This window comes from Danio rerio, chromosome 6, assembly GCF_049306965.1.
Source record: "Danio rerio strain Tuebingen ecotype United States chromosome 6, GRCz12tu, whole genome shotgun sequence".
Taxonomy (NCBI): Eukaryota; Metazoa; Chordata; class Actinopteri; order Cypriniformes; family Danionidae; genus Danio; species Danio rerio.
The window spans coordinates 62,896,765-62,915,892 of record NC_133181.1 but is presented as its reverse complement, the minus strand read 5'-3'; the positions used below and the strand labels follow the sequence as shown (position 1 = coordinate 62,915,892).

The following is a 19,128-nucleotide window of genomic DNA, read 5'->3' as shown; positions in this document are numbered from 1 at the left end:
TGAGCATGTCTGTGTGTTTAATGTTTGTACCTGTGTATTCTGTATTTGTTTCCGTGTAAATGAGCGTTTGTGTGTGTGTGTATGTGTGTGTAAATGAGCATATGTTTGTGTGTTGTGTGTTTTTTAATGTATTCACGTGTGTAATTTGTGTGTGAGTTTGTGTAGATGAGCATATGTGTCTGTTTTTATGGTTTGCACATGTGTATTCTGTGTGTGTAGATGAGCGTGTGTGTGTGTGTATGCTGATGGGAAATGGTCATGTGTTAGCCGCGGGCATCAGTGTTTGTGTGTTTGGCTCTGGGCTCCGCGGGCTCGAACGGTGACCTACATCTGATTTTACTGCTGACAGAACATCCTTCTACAGTCTTTGTCCCTGATCAGCCGACTGTGACCCTCACTGAACAACAGCACACACACACACACACACACACACACACACACACACACACCGCCTTATGTTATCAAACACACCGAAAACCAATCAGGACTGCTGATACTGCAATTACTGAGTATTTTTGTCTTGTTTTTAATCTAAATGTCTAAACATACTGCAATAAAGACACGTTTCAAGACAAGTGAAAATCGAGTCTTGTTTTCAGAAATAAGTGAAGAGTGAGTGAGTTCTTCCTTAACAGAAGCTATGATCTGATTATTTCCCTTCCCTCATTGGCAGATTATTTTGCTTGTTTTAAGGAAAAACTCATTTCATTTACAATCATTATTTCTGAAAACCAAACAATATATTTTTACTTGTGTATAAAATGCATCATAATTAAAGAGTTTTTATTTATTTGCCTAAAAACAAGACCAAACAACACTTTTATCCTGATGGTTTGATTGGTGCTGGTGTTTGTATCTTGTCTTTTATTTATTTATACACTAATGTCGAGAGGATCACGTGTTTATGATTACCTGCAGCCGGTCCCGCATTATCCAATTTATGATTGACCAATCAGACGATTCCTAATCCACTATAAACACCCTCAGCTCCATATCACAGCCATCTTCATCTTCAAGAATACCCCCTTCCACCTCTACTCCTCCTCCTTTCCTAGATGGGTTGGCTCACAGCAAGAACACTACTGGTTGTAGTCCTCAACAAGCTAGTTGGCGTTTCTGTGCAGAGTTTACACGTTCTCCCCATGTTTACATGGGTTTCCCCCAGGTTCCCCGGTTTCCTCCCACCATCCAGAAACATGCAGCTTAAGTTAACTGGTGCTGATGTGGATTAGTCATAGACATGCTGCTAGTCAGTAGTTCTCTCTTAAGAGCGATCACTATCTGTTCATTAACTACTACAGCAGGGGAGTTCTCCACATCTGCCTCAGCTCAAACTCCCCTCTCACCCTGCAAACGGGTGGTAGCCCCAGGCTCGACGATCTTTTTAGCTCTGGGCTCTCTTCCGGGACAGCATGCCAAACACACTTTATAATCAATTATCAGCTGAGTGTGAACTCCTGAAGGTTTTGTTTTGAACAGTAGTTGTGGTTGTCTTTGTGAAGTGCTCATCGTTAAATGTCTCGTTAAGTGCTTTGTAATGTCCATCATTTATTCGATGTTTGACATAATCTCGACTGAAGCATAGAGAGGGCGGGGCATATAGTAGCTCCTCCCCTTAAAAACAGCCAATAGCATTTCTTTTTCTCACAGCTCTGCCAGTGAGAATGTTTAAGCTTAAGTGCATCAAATAAACAGCCAATGAGGAAAAAGAGGGCGGGGCCTGTCAGACAGTAGAGAGCATTTTGATTGGTTAGAAGAGTAGATGAGAAACTGAAGTATGAGGAGACGGCAGAGAAACTCATTGATGCATTTAAAGAGGCAAACTGTCGATGTTTATACCAGGTTTATATCTGCCACATGTGAGTTTTGTCACTGTTCTGGAGACTCTAGATTACAGATATCAGTTCGAACACCGATACTAACATCTAAAACACTTTATTTTAAATTTAATGGGAGCTTTAAGTGTGTGAAGAGACGCCATGTGGCTTTAATATGAGTTCAGATCATCTTCATTCTGTCAGATGAACATTAGCAAACGACTCTGAAATGTAATGTTCACAAAGCTGAGATACTTCCGTGTGTGTGTGTGTGTGTGTGTGTGTGTGGAGCAGGATGAAAGTGACAGTGTGTGATGGATGTTGTACACTATTACACAGCATGATCTCACTAACACACCATCTCACGAATGTATGAGCTGCTGCGATGACAAACGAGTTTGTGTATGTGTGTGTGTGTGTGTGTGTGTGTGTGAGAGAGCATTTGTGTTTTTGAATTTGTGTGCGAGCAAACATTCGAGATTGTTTGTGTATATACTTGTATGTGAATGTGTGAGTGCTTGTTACATTACATGTGTGTGAGGATATATACTGTATGTGTAAGTGTGTGTGAGTGTGTGTATGTATATGTGTAAGTGTGTGTGTGTGTGTGTGTATGTGTGTGTATATGTAAGTGTGTGTGAGAGTATGTATGTAAATGTGTAAGTGTGTGAGTGTGAGAGTGTGTGTATGTATGTGTATGTATGTATATGTGTAAGTGTGTGTGTGTGTGCATATATACGTGTGTGTGTTTGTGTGAGTGAGAGTGTATGTATATGTGTAAGTGTGTGTTTGTGTGTGTGAGTGTATATGTGTAAGTGTGTGTGTGTGTGTGTGTGTGTGACTGAGTGTGTATGTGTGTGTGTGTGCGTGTGTATGTATGTATATTTGTAAGTGTTTGTTTGTGTGAGTGAGTGTGTATGTATGTGAGTGTGTGTGTGTGTGTGTAAATGAGTGTATATGTATATGTGTGTGTGTTTGTGTGTGTGTGAGTGTATATGTGTAAGTGTGTGTGTGTGTGTGTGTGTGTGTGTGAGTGTGTATGTATGTATATGTGTGTGTATGTATGTATATTTGTAAGTGTGTGTTTGTGTGTGTGTGTATGTATGTGTAAATGTTTGTGTGTGAATGTATTTGTGTGTATGTTTGTGTGTGTGTGTATATATGTATAAGTGTGTGTATGTATGTATATATGTAAGTGTGTGTGCATAAGTGTGTGTATGTATGTACAGTATGTGTGTATGTGTATTTATGTATATGTGTAAGTGTTTGTGTGTGTGTGTGTAAGTGTATTTGTGTAAGTGTTTGTGTGTATGTATATATGTAATTGTTTGTGTGTGTGAATATGTATAAACGTATGAAAGTGTGTGTGTGTGTGTATATATATATATATGATTGTAAGTGTGTGTGTGTGTGTGTGTGTGTGTGTGAGAATGCACAACACTATCTGAATGACATCATCATCATCATCTCAATGTGAATACAGCTATCAGCAGATGAAGAGCAGGATGAAGGTGCTTTAATGTAGTACAAGATCATTTTAATGTAGGTAATCATTTAAACACACACGTTCAGCTTTAATGTCCAGAGGACGTCCCGCAGTTTCTGAGGAACCATCAAGTGTGTGTGTGTAATACTGCGAGGCACACAATCTGTACAACACATTCAACAACACTGCCGTAATAAATAATCCAACCCACAACTGCAAAACCTGCATCACATCTCAAGCACAACAACAAACAAACAACAACAACAACAACAACACGAGTGTCCAGATAAACAAACGCAGAAGTCCAGCTTCATGACATCAGTAACGGTGAAGAGAACCCTTTCTCAGCTTCTGTGTTCAGCAGATCATACCTGAAGAACAGCGCCAGAGCTCGCTCACTTGCTTTTATTCATTCCTGTCGTCTCTGGGGGCTCTGCTGAGGGTCTTTACTGCCCTCTGCTGGATGACTGCCGCAGCTTAATGACCCATTCACCGCTTGGGTTATTATTGTACAGGTCAAACAAATGAGTCTCTGGATCCAGACAGTGTTCACCTGAAACAACACACACTCAAGTCAGAATGATGTCATGTCAATATAATCCTGCTTTTCTTATTGTGTAGAGTAAACGCTGCTCAGTCAACATGAAATACATGCATTTAATGCAATAAAACCCCTTCAAATAATATATATATATATATAAATATTCGCATATATATCTACAGTTTAAGACAAAATGATTGGCCCTCATGTGTAATTATTATTCTTTTGTGGTGTGTTTACTTGTGTTATCTTTGAGTCATGTTTAAATCGCAGTTTTCCTCAGTCGCTTTGGAGCATTTTTCAGATCAGAATTGACAATGTCTTCAATCGTCAGATCCTCGTGTCACTTGTGCACATCAGAAAAGCAGCTTGTCATTCTTTTGAACAAGTTGCAAATGCTTTTGTACAGGCATGCAAATGATTACCTGCAGTTCCCTGATATCCCCCACATTATCAATTGCTTATGTCATGTTGATCAAAGTGTATTATTTTAGTCTGTGCTCAATAGTCTCACCCTGCACAACATTTAATCATTTACTCATGTCTTGTTTGCTCAAGTTTATAATAATAATGATAATTTGTCACTTTAGCTTGTCCTATTGTCCTATGTTTTCATTTGTACTTTATTTTGTTTGTTCTTTGTGCTATGCAGTGCCGTCTTTTCATTTCATTATCACAATGATGTGATCTGGCTACTAAATACAGAACAAACAGCAAACGGAAAAAAAAATAGTGATAATTGACATCAGAACACTTCTCCAGTACATTAACAACACGACTGAGTAATTTGACTGTCTTATCCGCACACAGGAACACAAGGACTTGTCATTCTGACAGCACTGACTTGTTCATTGACACAGAAGTTTTGAAAGATGAGCGAAGAATTGAGCAGGAGACTGGCTTTTGCAGGTAATCCACGGTGTTTCGCTATTTGTACACAATGTTTTTAAAAATGCTCTCATTATTTTACAAATTTGAGTTCTGATCTGAGAAATGTACCGAAGCGACTGAGAAAAACTGTGAGACAAAATGATTGGCCCCCATGTGTAATTTTTATTATTTTTCTGAAGGGATGTGTTTACTTGTGCTGTCTCTGACTAATATTTAAATTACCTTGATGAACTGAAACATTAAAGTGTGATACACATGCAAAAAAATTAGGAAATCACTAAGGGGGCAAATACTTTTGCACACCACAAGACAGACAGACAGACAGACAGATAGACAGATAGACAGACAGACAGATAGATAGATAGATAGATAGATAGATAGATAGATAGATAGATAGACAATTTTCACAGTATGTCTGATAATATTTCTTCATTTCAGCTAGAATAAAAGCAGTTTTTAATGTTTTAAACAGCATTTTAAGGTCAATATTCGCCCCTTTAAGCTAATTATTTTTTAATAGTCTACAGAACAAACCATCATTATACAATGACTTGCCTAATTCCCCTAACCTGCCTAGTTACCCTAATTACCCTAGTGAAGCCTTTAAATGTCACTGTAAGCTGAACACTAGTGTCTTGAAGAATATCTAGTCTAATATTATTTACTGTCATCATGACAAAGAGAAAATAAATCAGTTATTAGAGATGAGTTATTAACACTATTATGATTAGAAATGTGTTGGAGAAATCTGCTCTCTGTTACACAGAAATTGGAGAAAAAAATAGACAGGGGTCTAATAATTTACGGGGGCTAATAACTCTGACTTCATTAATATATATATATTGTAAACTTACCGATATTCCCACCCACTTCGTAAATGGCACAGTCTGGGTAGGTTGTTGAACCATTTCTGTGAAAGGTAAAAGAAAATTACTTTGTAATTCAGATGTTTTACTGCTGCCTGTGTGTGTGTGTGTGTGTGTGTGTGTGTGTGTGTGTGTGTGTGTGTGTGTGTGTGTGTGTGTGTGTGTGTGTGTGTCTGTGGTTCTGGTATTTATCACATTGCAAGGACCAAATGTGCCCACGAGTATACCAATACCAGTACATTGTGAGCTTGTGTTTTAGTTGCTTTTGGTCCCCATGAGGAAAACGGCTGATAAATCAGGCAGAATAAAGTGTAATAAAGTGTTTTGAACATGTAAAAATGCAGAATGTTTGCCGTGAGGGTTGTGGAGAGGAGAAATTACACAATCTGTACAGATAGAAACGACATCAGAGCTATGGGGAGAGACCACAAAACTTAAAATTAATGTGTGTGTGTGTGTGTGTATGTGTGTGTGTGTGTGTGTGTGTGTGTGTGCGTGTGTGTGTGTGTGTGTGTGTATGTGTGTTGGTACCGTTTCAGGAGCCCCCTGCCGTTGTCAGAGGCGTGAAGCTCTTTATGAAACTGAGACATCAGATCTGAGGCACGAGAATTAATGCTGAGACGAAACTCCATGGAGAAACTGACTTCACCCAGCTGGATCTTCACAGTACGACACTGCACAACACACACACACATGAGGAAAATACTGGTCAATAACTGATCATCATCATTAACTACAAACTGTCTAGTCAAGAGTATGAGTACAAGAGTACAACTCCAGAATATAATAACACAAATCTATCATTTATTATTCATTCATTCGTTTTCTTGTCAGCTTAGTCCCTTTATTAATCCAGGGTCGCCACAGTGGAATGAACCGCCAACTTATCCAGCAAGTTTTTACACAGCGGATGCCCTTCCAGCCGCAACCCATCTCTGGGAAACATCCACACACACATTCACACACACATACAGACAATTTAGCCTACCCAATTCACCTGTACCGCATGTGTTTGGCCTGTGGGGGAAACCCACACGAACACAGGGAGAACATGCAAACTCCACACAGAAACACCTACTGAGCCGAGGCTCGAACCAGCGATCCAGCGACCTTCTTGCCGTGAGGCGACAGCACTACCTACTGCGCCACTGCTTCGCCTATAATTTATTACAGATAATCGGAACTGGTGTCCTTTATTATTTACATTTATGACTATACTCTCAGATGATCTTATTATCAACAATATACTATTACTACAGTACTTAACTTTTCAGACAATCTGTCATTCAACTTCAGTAATAACACTGCTAAACATGCGAGTTTTCATCTTGTTTCTAGACTAAATATCTAAACACTCCTAAATCAAGAAGCATTTTCTAGACAAGCAAGTCATATAGTCTTGTTTTCAGAAATAATGAGTCAAATTAAACAGAGTTTCCTTAAAAAAAGCAAAATAGTCAGCCAATGGGGGAAGAAAATAAATGTATTTTTCCTTTTGACATAAGATGATTTAAGTACACCTATGTGCAGATTATTTTGGTTGTTTTAATGAAATACTCGCATCATTTTAAATATTTCTGAAAACAAGACTATATTTTTCAGCATTTTATATAGAAAATGCTGTTTGATTTAATAATAATAATATAATAATAATGGATATTTGGACTAGAAACAAGACAAAAACTCATTTATTGCAGTGTACATTAGATTTTTTCTGCTAAACTACATGCTTTTTTCGAGATTCATGTTTGTGTTCTGGTCTATCTTTATTGCTAACAGATTCTAGATTCATCAGAAGTGTTTTTTACGAACACAAACACACCATGATGTGAGCTTTCACACACATGTGCTCAATCAGGTCCTGTAAGCGAGTCTGTTTGGGAGAGTAAAGCCTGTAAAGGGATGATCCCATCAGCTGCTCATCCGCTCACGTTCTGTCGCTCTCTATTTCTCTCCTCGCTTAATCTGCACTTTAAGTCAATCAAGTTGAGCTTTATTGTCATTCTGCTACGCGTGTGGACATACAGAGCAACCAAATGTCGTGTCTCGCAGGACCAGGGAGCTACAGAAATAACATCGATATTGAACACATCACCTGAAAACATGTTTCTAAAGCTGCTGTTGACTTGAAATGTTCACCATACTGCAAAAAACTCAAGACAACCCTCTAACTTAGATGTTCCTTTAGTCCACATATCTAAAAATTATTAAATCAAGAAGCATTTTATAGACAAGCAAACATATTTTAGAAATAATGAGTCAAAATGAAGTGAAGTTTTCCTTAAAACAAGCAAAATTATCTGCCAATAGGGCAAAAAATAATAACATTTCAAAACTATTTTAAACACATGGTATTCATATTTATAATATTATAATAATATTTACTTATTGGGAGATTATCTTGCTTATTTTAATGAAAAACTCACAAAATTTTGACTCAGTATTTCTGAAAACAACACTATATATTTGGCTTGTCAGAATTATTCAACCCGGGCTCATTGTGGAAACGTAGCCCCGCGGACGTTTCTGTGGACCGCGAGATACGTCCCGGGAGGTACGTATTCGAGTGTTTTTTGTTTTCGCGGATCCGCGAGAGGCCGCTGTGCGCGCTTTTTCGCATCTCGGCCGCCTTTCGGGAGCGCGCGCCGTTCGTGTTCTCACGCGAAAAGCCGCCGGATCGGCCGACGCGGCTGACGCAGCTGCCCTCCTTTTCCTCCTCCTCCTCCTTCCCTAAACCCTAGCGACGGTTGGCAAAAGCCGTCCAGAAAAACAAACAAACAAAAAAAGCAAAAGCCCTCATCTTCGATTTCGACCACATTTTCGGATCCCGCCGCGTTCTCGCCCTTATTTTTTCGGATTCCATTTTTCATCTTACGTGATTTCTGGAATCGCTGTTCCCCAGACTCGATCCCGGTCGTCATCCCCGCGGCCGGCTCCTCCTCCTCCAGGGCCTCCGCTCCGCCGACGCAACGCTGTGAGCTAAGCGGACAAACTGGTGGCATCGGGAAAGCCCTCCACTCGGAGGCGAGCCACACCGCCCCACAGCGTTCGCTCGGAAAAAACTAAACGCGTCTGTACGTACCTCTGGCCACGTAAATCACGGCCTCCAGAAACGTCCACGGGGCTACGTTTCCAGAATGAGCTTGGGTTGAAATTATTAGATATTTGGACTAGAAACAAGATTAAAACGCACTAAGAAATGCAATGTTTTGGCAGCGTTTTTATTTAAGTATTATGCAAAAGAGATATTTCATGGTGAAAATAGCTAGTAGGGCAAAAAGTAAAGTTTTCCCTGTTGTTCTTGTAAGATATGGTGGTGCATATGGAGAGTGTTTCTACAGGTGTTTGTCCAGCACACTCAGAAACACACTTGCTTTGCTTCATCATACAGCAGATTTCATGCTAAAGCTGTATGTGCTGGCTTCTCTCACCTCTCCAGCGTTTTTGTCGGGTTTGTCTCTGCTGTCCGTGTGGATTTTCCTGAGCAGCTGTTTAATGCGTTTGTCGTAGAACTGATATCGGCGGCTGCTGTTCTCGTTCAGCTTCCTCACCTGACTCAGCAGGAAATTAGGAACCTACAGAACAATCAAGTGGAGTGTATTTGTACAGGGCTTTTCACAGTGATAGTCATTCAAAAGCAGCTTTACTGAAGGTGCATGTTATTATTGTTAAAAGACGAGAGTTCAAACAAAATGAACGAAGATTGACAAATGGACAAATAAGAGGACTGATAGCCCCGCCCCAATGTATTGATAGCTCTACCCTAAATGACTGACAGCCCCGCCCTAAATGACTGATAGTCTCACCTTGAAGGATTGATAGCACCGCCCTAAATGACCTAGCACCGCCCAAAATGACCAATAGCCCCACCCTAAATGACCGATAGTCCCACCCTAAATGACTGATAGACTTGCCCTAACTGACGGATAGCCCCACCCTAAATCACTTATAGCCCTGCCCTAAATGACTGATAGTCCACCCTTAAGAATTAATAGCCCTGCACTAAATAGCCCCACCCTAAATCACTTATAGCCCTGCCCTGAATGACTAACAGCCCTGCCCTAAATGACTGACAGCCCCGCCCTAAATGCCTGATAGTCCTACCCTTAAAGATTGATAGCACCGCCCTAAATGACTAATAACCCCACCCTAAATGACTGGTAACCCCACTGATAGTCTGCCCTATATGACTGATAGCCCCACCCTAAATGACTGATAGCCCCACCCTAAATCGCTGATAATCCTGCCGTAAATGACTGATAGCCCGCCCTAAAGGATTGATATCCCTGCCCTAAATGACTGATAGTCTCACCTTGAAGGATTGATAGCACCGCCCTAAATGACCGATAGCCCCACCCTAAATGACTGATAGACTTACCCTAACTGATGGATAGCCCCACCCTAAATCACTTATAGCCCTGCCCTAAATGACTGATAGCCCGCCCTTAAGAATTGATAGCCCTGCACTAAATAGCCCCACCCTAAATCACTTATAGCCCCGCCCTAAATGACTGATAGCCCACCCTAAATGACTGATAGCCCGCCATAAAGGATTGATAGCCCTGCATTAAATAGCCCCACCCTAAATGACTGATAATCCCGCCCTAAATGACTGATAGCCCGCCCTAAATGACTGATAGCCCGCCCTAAATGACTGATAGCCCGCCCTAAATGACTGATAGCCCGCCCTAAATGACTGATAATCCCGCCCTAAATGACTGATAGCCCGCCCTAAATGATTGAAAGCCCGCCCTAAATGACTGATATCTCCGCCCTAAATGACTGATAGCCCGCCCTAAATGATTGAAAGCCCGCCCTAAATGACTGATATCTCCGCCCTAAATGACTGATATCTCCGCCCTAAATGACTGATAGCCCGCCCTAAATGATTGAAAGCCCCGCTCTAAATGACTGATATCTCCACCCTAATGGACTATAGCCTCGCCCTAAATGACTCAAAGCTCCACCCTATTGTTTGCTTGTGTAGAACATGCTTTTCTGTTGAATTATATACAGATATTTGGAATAGACACAAGACATAAACTCTAAGAGCAGCATTTGTGCAGTGCAGCTCAAACCCTGAAGCACACAGAGGACCGAATCTCTCACCGTCCACAGCAGGTCCTGGTATCGGATCAGGAGCCGCATGATGTCAGTGGCCCGCTCTGCCGGGCCCTTCTCTGGGCCGTCCGCCGCCAGTTTACTGGGAACTGCTTTGTGCAAAAAGAGGTTTGGAGCCATAATGGTGGAAACGGCCCACAGATTCATGCGGTTCCGGCGCTCACAGCAAACCACCTTACTGAGAAACTCCAGCAGCGCCTGCAGAAACACACACACACACACACACACTTCTGCTTTACAGGGATGATCTCTGACAGCATATGTGTGGCTCACAGTGTTGATCAGTGCTGGGCTGATGAGCCAGTACATATTTAATATTTTACAAATGAGTTTTAGTCTTGTTTCTAGTTCAAATATCTACAAGTTCTGAAATCAAGAAAGTTTTTCTAGAAAATACTCTAATAGAAGAAAACACTGTCTTATTTTCAGAAATAATGAGTGTGAACTCTAATGATTAAGTGAGTTTTTCCATAAAACAAGCTAAATAATCTGTCCGTGGGGTAATACGATTATTTTGCGGACCCCACTGGCAGATTATTTTGCTCGTTGTATGAAAAAACTCTCTTCATTTTGACTCATTATTTCTGAAAACAAGACTATATTATTGCTTGTCCAGAAAATGCTTCTTGATTGAAAGATTCTTTGATATTTAAACAAGAAACAAGACTAAGAGCCCTATCATACACCCGGTGGCGCAAGGTGCAACGCAATTGTTGTTTGCTAGTTTCATCTTGGCGCAAGAGTTGTTTTGAGGCGTTGCGCTACGCTGTTTAAATAGCAAATGCATTAGCGCTCATATGTGCGCTCATAGGTGTTCTGCTCTAAAAAGGAAGGTGTTCTGAGGCGCACTGCTGGAGCGTTGCTATTCTGAGAAACTATAATAGATTTTTCAATAGACCAAAACAAACCCGGTCTAAACTCCAGCGCAGAGTTGCACCTCGCTTACACACTGCTTAATACACACAAGAGAGCAATAGGCAAATATCTTTACATAGGAAAAAAAAATATTAAGGATAGGCCTATATGTAGGATATAATAAGAATATATATAAAGGATTAAAATATTGCAAAACATCAGAGGGCTTTTTCAGTTCATTCATAACAATTTGCTTTTGTATAATGTTATTATTATTAGCAGTATTATTTATTATATCCATATTTATATCTGTTTTATTAAAAACAAGCTTAGATTTGTCCTCCTGTCAGGTTTTAGATCATATGGTGCACAGCATGTGTTTTAGGATATAACTCAGGTTTCTGAACACACTTGGTTATTATTGTTTATTTATTCGTTTGCTGGAAATTAGAACTGAATTTAGAAATAGTTTTAAAACAAATCTTTGCGCTTAACAAACAAAATTAATTGTTTATAGGCTAATTGATGTCTATGTGTAAAGGTTTCCCTATCCAAGAGCGAAAGTGAAAGTAGATCATTTATCTGTCATACTCGCGCTGCAGATGCTCTGATTAACAGTTTTCTTGCTAGTGAAATGCTCAGTTTTTCTACTTACTCTTACTTTGCGTCCTGTAAATAGTGAATGTGTTCTTGGCGTGACGCAGCTGGCTCTTAAAGGGAATGGGAGATGAGACTCTGATTGGTTTATTCTCAAAACACACCTATAACTCATTAAGAAAATAAACTCAACCCTTTTAGACCATGTGCCACGACGCAAAGTGGATTTTCCCCTCCTTAAATTAGCAAACATGCATTCTGACATGCCCTGAAAGTGTTTGCGCCCTATGTTTTGCGCTCTGCGCATGGACTGTCAAAATAGAGCCCTAAAAAAAGAGAAGCATGTGACACCTTAACTTATAAAAGCGGAGAGATTAATCTCGAAAATGCTCATAAAAATATATATATTGTGTCCCATATTGAAATTCAGTGTTGTTTATAATCGTAGACACAGATGACAGAGTGATGATGTCTGGCTGAATGATCACTGGTGAAGAGCGCTTTATCTGACTTTAATCAACAGCAGGTCTTCAACATAAAGAGACGCAGTTATGTAAAGAGAGCTACGCTTGAGTGAAGCTACACACACACGAATGCTCAGTGTGTTAATGAACTGTTCTTACGTAATGCTGTTGATGAGTCACGTCTGTGTGTGTGTGTGTGTGTGTGTGTGTACCTTCAGTGTGTTTCTGTTGGGTTCTGGCAGCAGCAAAACAAGTAGATTCAACATGTGCAGCTTCTGCTTCAGGTCTGCGATATCTGCAAAAAACAATTCAATTTAGGCAGATTCTTCATGCTGTATCAGCATTGTAGAGGCGCACACTTTATATTATTGACTAAAAACAAAAGATGAGACGATAGCTTGTTTTAATGTCTATGCTATGTTAGTTTTTAACAGCAGATGACGCTCTATGCTAGTTTTTACCATAGGTGTAATGCAGGGGTGCCCAAACTCAGTCCTGGAGGGCCGGTGTCCTGCATATTTTAGTTCCAACCCCAATCAGACACACCTGAACAGCTAATCAAGCTCTTTCTGGGTTTACGGAGGCTGTTTCTCAGTATGCGTTCTTCAGCGGTCTTGCGTCCTCATGTAAGGTCATCATCAGCTGCCAAAATTCAGTTCCAATACTCAAGACCGCATGAACAGAGGACGCGTGAAACTTCCCGGATGTGTTCTTGATATCGAGGATGCACCGATGCAGACCTGAGCACCGATCTCGCTCTAGAAGTCGCAGAAGTCATTGTGGCTGGAGGTGATAAGCGCAGCATTTTCTATAGATTTATTATAAAAGTTCAGAGATATGACTTATTTACCTCAGGAGCTTTCCTAAATGAGACGGTGAATGTAAACATTACCATGGACATCTTAATAAAGGAATAAACACATTAATTGTGTTTATTGGCTGAAATTCGTATTAAAATCTATTTTATTTGTATTGCGCATACTTTTTTCATGCAGAGAATATATTTTGAAAAGGAGAAAAACAATAAATCCCTGTATGAATGCTGTAATGTTTAAACAACATTCCATTAAAAACACGTGAAGGACATGTGACCAGGAAGAACGCAGCATCTCATTCCTCACAGGACGCGTTCTCTGTCCTCGCGGCTTCCTGAGTTCGTTCTTCCGAGGACTCCTGACAAGACCGCCCTCCACAAGAACGCAAGTCCGTTCTCTGCATTCTTAGAATTGCTAAACAGCCAGAAAGTTTCAGGCAGGTGTGCTGAAGGAAGTTGGAGCTGAACTATGCAGGACACCCCTGGTGAGTTTTTAGTTTGAGCACCCCAGCGCCATCTGTTGGAAACGATTCTCAACTAATTATTTCAAGAGAGAATCACAATGCTTTTGAAAATCCCCAAATCAATGCAGAATCGATTCTCAATGCATCCCATTGCAATTGTCCAAACTTCAACAGTGACATTTAAAGTTTAGCATTTTAGACCGCGTCTGCCTGAATTGCTGTAATGTTCCATAATTTGATATATTTTAATTTGATTTACTCTTTTCTTCATCTTTGACTGTTCATGCATACGTTTGCGAGTCTCCTCTTGTAATAAATCAGCTCCTGTGATGCAGCTCATGATCACAGGACCTGATTGAGAGCAGTTAGTCACCTCTGACAGCGCTGAATGTGTTGAGGTGTTCAGCGGTCAGCAGCGGCGCCGGGAGCTCTCGGATGAACTTCTTCAGCAGCGCCGCAGCATCATTCGCGCTGACCTCATCCCAGCTGAAGGATCCGCTGTAGAAGGAGTTCTCCAATTGCTGCTGCAGAACCTGCCAAAAACACAACCACCGTCAGCCTACAGAACATCATCTATTACACTAATACTACAGAGAGGCTAATAATGGAGTTTTATATTACTTTGATTCTGGACTGAGAGCCTGGAACTCGCAGAATCCCCTCAGAATCCAGACCCTTCTTTTCCAGGAATGACAGAAGCTGAAACAGAGAGAAGGAAACAAGCATGAGTCTGGAAAAGATTACCTATATGTTAAAAGTTAAACCTCCTTCTTTTGAGGAAATTGACATTGTTTATGTTCTTTATCTGGAACATGCCTTCTGTCAATGGAAATAGATTTTTAATTACTGTGTACTGTTTATTATCTGGAATAACCTGTTGCTAGGTAAAACAACGTGCCTTTTTTTTTTTTTTTTTTAATGAAAAGATAAATAAATAAATATAATTGTTTGTATTTTTTTGTTACATCTAAAAAAAAAAAGATTGTTAAAACAATAAAATTAAATATTTCACACCAAATAAAAATGTAAGTATGCAAGTGGATTAAATAGAAGCAAGTTTCAGCCAGGCGGTGTGAATTACACAGAGTGTGCAACATGTCAATGCATTTACTGCAATTCAGATTAGACAACGATCTGTATTGTTAGCTGTTTATTGGATGATGAGATGTGGGTGTGGCTCTCAAAAGAGTATGCAGTTGAGCATAAGCTCACAGAGGCGGAGTTTAGGAGCACTAAACAAACACTGATGCTGGGTCATAATTCACATTCTATCTGTCCTAAATAGCATTTGAAAATAGAATTAATGTGTGCAAAATCATCGAAATGAGTATTCTAAACTCATCCGGATGGGCAAATAGTTATTTCCAGTAGAACTTGTGTGTACTCTAATGGCTAGTATTGCCTACCCTACAGTGCATGTGTCACAATCACCAGTGAGTCCATACAGATCGCTGGAGAACTACAAATCTGCCTGTCCACCTAAGCACAAGATCGTGGATCCCCGACTCCATTGTCAGCATGCTTCCATTACAGAAGACTCTGTGTGTTTGTGTGCTGTATACTGTATATGGTGCATGTAATCAGTCTTCGAGCAGCTCCCAGCAGTGTGTATGTAATTGAAGAACCAGAACAGGTGTGAGTGTGTGATGCATGACAGGATTTGTAGTTCCTTTGGTGGCAGATTTGTAGTTCTCCAGTGATCTGTATGGACTAGATTGTTGGTGATTGTGACAGCACGTTGGATGTGAATTCAATTAGAACTACAAAAAATGTAAACAAACTACAAACAAGGCAGATGCATGAGACTGACTGTTACCTGGAGAGGCTTTGATAAAGATATTCTCAATTAATATCTAACCTTCTGGAATATATTTATTTAACATGTTATACTTTCATCTGCAACAAGAATGTAAACTTTTATAAGGTGTGTTTGGCCATTAACTTCTGAATGCATAATTCTGCAAACACCTGAGGAGATTTTTCTGCATGAAATACTGGAGTATGTCAGATTAACCTGCTGCTGCTGCTGCTTTATTATGGTCGGATATTAAATATTATATATGTATTAAGATGATTGACAGGACATATAACTGAATATCATCTATTAATGAAGTAGCAGTTTGCACCAAAGCTTGCACACTAATCTACAAACTCAAAAGTTTAAACTTTTTAATCACAAAAAGTACATATTTTAGGACATAGCATAAAAAGGCAAACGGATGCAAACATCCAGTGGTGATAAGTTCGATTAAACCTTACGAAACCAAATAAATTGCTCACAATGACATGCATTTAGGAAACAGACACAGTGAATTTATAATGTAAAGCACAACAGCAGAAATGTGACAGGAAATGATGTGATGACGTACCGTTTGCAGGAAGAGCGGGATCTGAGTGTGGGGTTTGTTCTTCTGATCGCTCTCCACCAATGAGGCAAGAGGAACACCAAACAAACAGCTCTCTGAGTGGACAGAATTTCAAATTATTCATCACACAGATCAGAAGGAATGTGGTCATGTGACAGGAAACACTCCTTATGTAGGCAAGAGTTACAGTCTTATTTCCAGACAGAAACTCTTGGTGATCTTGTTACTCAGTGAGATCAGACTGTGTAAGATTATTATGACTGTTTAAAGATTACTTATGTTTTTTATTAGTAAAACTTAAAGTTAGGAGTTTACATGCAAATTTTTCTTAATTATAAAGTGAGTTTTTGTTTAAAACAAGCAAAATAACTGAACAATGGGGTAAGCAGCCAATATTCACCCACTGGCCACTTTATTAGGTACACCTTACTAGTACCGATTTGGACCCTCTTGTAGCCTCAGTTTCCTGTTCTTAGCTGACAGGAGCTGCACCCGGTGTGCTCTTCTGCTGCTGTAGCCCATCCGCCTCAAGGTTGGCCGTGTTGTGTGTTCAGAGATGCTCTTCTGCAGAGCTCGGTTGTAACGAGTGCTTATTTGAGTTACTGTTGCCTTTCTATCAGCTGGAACCAGTCTGGCCATTCTCCTCTGACCTCTGGCCTCATCAACAAGGCATTTGCGCCCACAGAACTGCCGCTCACTGGATATTTCCTCTTTGTCGGAGCATTCTCAGTAAACCCTAGAGATGGTTGTGCGTGAAAACCCCAGTAGATCAGTAGTTTCTGAAATACTCAGAGCAGCCCGTCTGGCAGCAACAACCATGCCACGTTCAAAGTCTCTTAAATCCCCTTTCTTTCCCATTCTGATGCTCGCTTTGACCTGCAGCAGATCGTCTTGATCATGTCTACATGCCGAAATGCAGTGAGCTGCTGCCATGTGATTGGTTGAGTAGACATTTGCGGTATTGAGCAGTTAAACAGGTGTACCTAATAAAGTGGCCGGTGAGTGTAGTTTTGTTATCACTTTGAAATTACATTATTTCTCTTCCCCCATTGTCAGATTATTTTGCTTGTTTTAAAGAAAAATCTTTTTATTTTGACTCATTATTTTTGAAAACAAAACAATAGCTTTTGCTTCCTGAAGACAAACACATGTGTGTCGCGTCGCGGGGACACTTTTGATCATTTTGGAAGGGCACTTTTTATGCAAGACTAAAAAGGGCATGTGCACTGCACAGGTTGAGCCCTATGTGTGCACGTGCCTGCATTTAAGTCTCCTGTTTGGAGTGTTGTGTAGTGTTATGCAGACAGGATCTCACTGACCGGGGATTTTCCTCTTGCAGGTTTTGTGTCGCTTGACCTCGAGCCCCAGCAGGTCACAGAGTGCCGTCATGTCGATCAGAGCCAGCTGACGAACCTTCTTCATGTCCTGCTGAGAGAGATCCTGCACCCGCGTCACTCCCAAACGGCACTGCGGACAGATGACCCGCTGCATACACACACACACACACACAGACAGATGGACAGACAGGAGGTGAGACGACACACTCTTTCATCTCTCTGACACTGTGATCAACAATTGCACCACACACTTTCCTCCAATCACCCTATATCTCTATAAAAACAGTGCATTTCTGAGTGTGCCTCGCACAGGTGAGTGAGCTTGACAAACCACCTGTACAATACACACTTTTTAACCAATACTTGCATTAAAATTAGATATTTGGACTAGAAACAAGACAAAACTCTTAATAAAAGCATTTGCTGCAGTGTGATGAGTTGTGTGTGTGTATCTGTGTGAGTTGTGTGTTCTTGCCAGCAGTGAGTCGTCATTTCTCCTGCTGCTGCTGCTGTTCTGTGTTTGTGTGTGTGTGTGTGTGTGTGTGTGTGTATACACTCCCTGACAAAAGTATTGTGGTGATCTCAGTTGTAAAAGCAGCAGATAATAACTGGTCTTCTAGTTGATCATGTGTAAAGGATCATGTGTCAGAAGGTGGATTTCTCTGCTGGATCATCTGCTGATCTGCATCCAATTCATCACCAATACTGCAGAAGACCTACTGGAACCAGCATGGACCAAGATCCCCACAGAAATCAGTCAAGTTTGGTGAAGGAGACATCATGGTTTGGGGTTTATTCAGTATGGAGAGATCTGCAACATCAACAGCCTGAGGTATCAAGACATCTGTGCTGCCCATTACATTACAAACCACAGCAGAGGGACAATTCTCCAGCAGGATAGCACTCCTGCTCATACTTCAGCCTCCACATCAAAGCTCCTGAAGGTCAAGCTGCTCTAGGATTGGCCAGCCCAGTCACCAGACATCAACATTATTGAGCTGATGAAGGAGGAGGTGTTGAAGATGAACACAAAGACTCTTGATGAACTCTGGGATCCTGCTGAAGCTTTCTTCTTCATTCCAGATGACTTTATTAATCAGTGATGTGAGTCATGTCAGAGATGTATGGATCAAGTGTGCCGCAAGCCTACGTTTGAGTGAAGGTTTCGGCCGTTAGATCGCCCCCTGGGGGCTGGCTGCAGTACAAGTCATAAAGCCCGCCTCCTCCGTGTTAATGAAGGAGACTTGAGCCCAAATAAAAAAAAATATTACACTTGCAATAAAATGTCCCGAAAGATAGTTCTGGTCGATTAAGGCACTGGTTATTGTGCTGAAATAGGTGCAGATCTTCATTTTTGTAAACAGTTTGTTTTTAGCAGTAATTTAATGCTGGGCGTGTCATCGTGATTGACAGCTGTGATTAACAGTTTCTCAAAGCGCGGCGTCTGAGCTTCGGCAGGAGACTGAAGTAGACTGAAATGTTATTATTCGATTTCTGTGTTATTTTACC

At 40.7% G+C, this 19,128-nt stretch overlaps 1 protein-coding gene and 1 long non-coding RNA gene across 16 annotated transcripts in view; one reads left to right on the top strand and one right to left on the bottom strand.

Moving 5' to 3' along the window:
- Positions 1 to 19,128, bottom strand: part of arhgap40 (Rho GTPase activating protein 40) — a 52,941-nt gene that overhangs the window by 1,434 nt on the left and 32,379 nt on the right. For 5 of the 9 annotated variants that reach the window (XM_073954812.1, XM_073954808.1, XM_073954809.1 and 2 more), the window contains 10 exons: positions 17,602 to 17,767; positions 16,286 to 16,377; positions 14,538 to 14,615; positions 14,290 to 14,449; positions 12,851 to 12,933; positions 10,711 to 10,920; positions 9,033 to 9,176; positions 6,133 to 6,275; positions 5,590 to 5,645; positions 3,333 to 3,856 (listed from right to left, as the gene is read on the bottom strand). In XM_073954812.1, the coding sequence (XP_073810913.1) occupies positions 3,750 to 3,856; positions 5,590 to 5,645; positions 6,133 to 6,275; positions 9,033 to 9,176; positions 10,711 to 10,920; positions 12,851 to 12,933; positions 14,290 to 14,449; positions 14,538 to 14,615; positions 16,286 to 16,377; positions 17,602 to 17,767 (1,239 nt within the window). In that variant the 3' untranslated portion in view covers positions 3,333 to 3,749. Of the gene's footprint in view, positions 1 to 3,332; positions 3,857 to 5,589; positions 5,646 to 6,132; positions 6,276 to 9,032; positions 9,177 to 10,710; positions 10,921 to 12,850; positions 12,934 to 14,289; positions 14,450 to 14,537; positions 14,616 to 16,285; positions 16,378 to 17,601; positions 17,768 to 19,128 lie in introns of those variants that run through there. The other 4 variants (XR_012408317.1, XR_012408314.1, XR_012408315.1 and 1 more) reach the window with 1 other exon arrangement.
- Positions 1 to 19,128, top strand: part of LOC141386393 (uncharacterized) — a 74,497-nt gene that overhangs the window by 51,393 nt on the left and 3,976 nt on the right. For 4 of the 7 annotated variants that reach the window (XR_012408331.1, XR_012408333.1, XR_012408337.1 and 1 more), the window contains 2 exons: positions 6,141 to 6,267; positions 17,622 to 17,812. This is a non-coding gene — a long non-coding RNA (uncharacterized lncRNA). Of the gene's footprint in view, positions 1 to 4,654; positions 4,754 to 6,140; positions 6,268 to 17,621; positions 17,813 to 19,128 lie in introns of all 7 variants that reach the window. The other 3 variants (XR_012408335.1, XR_012408332.1, XR_012408334.1) reach the window with 1 other exon arrangement.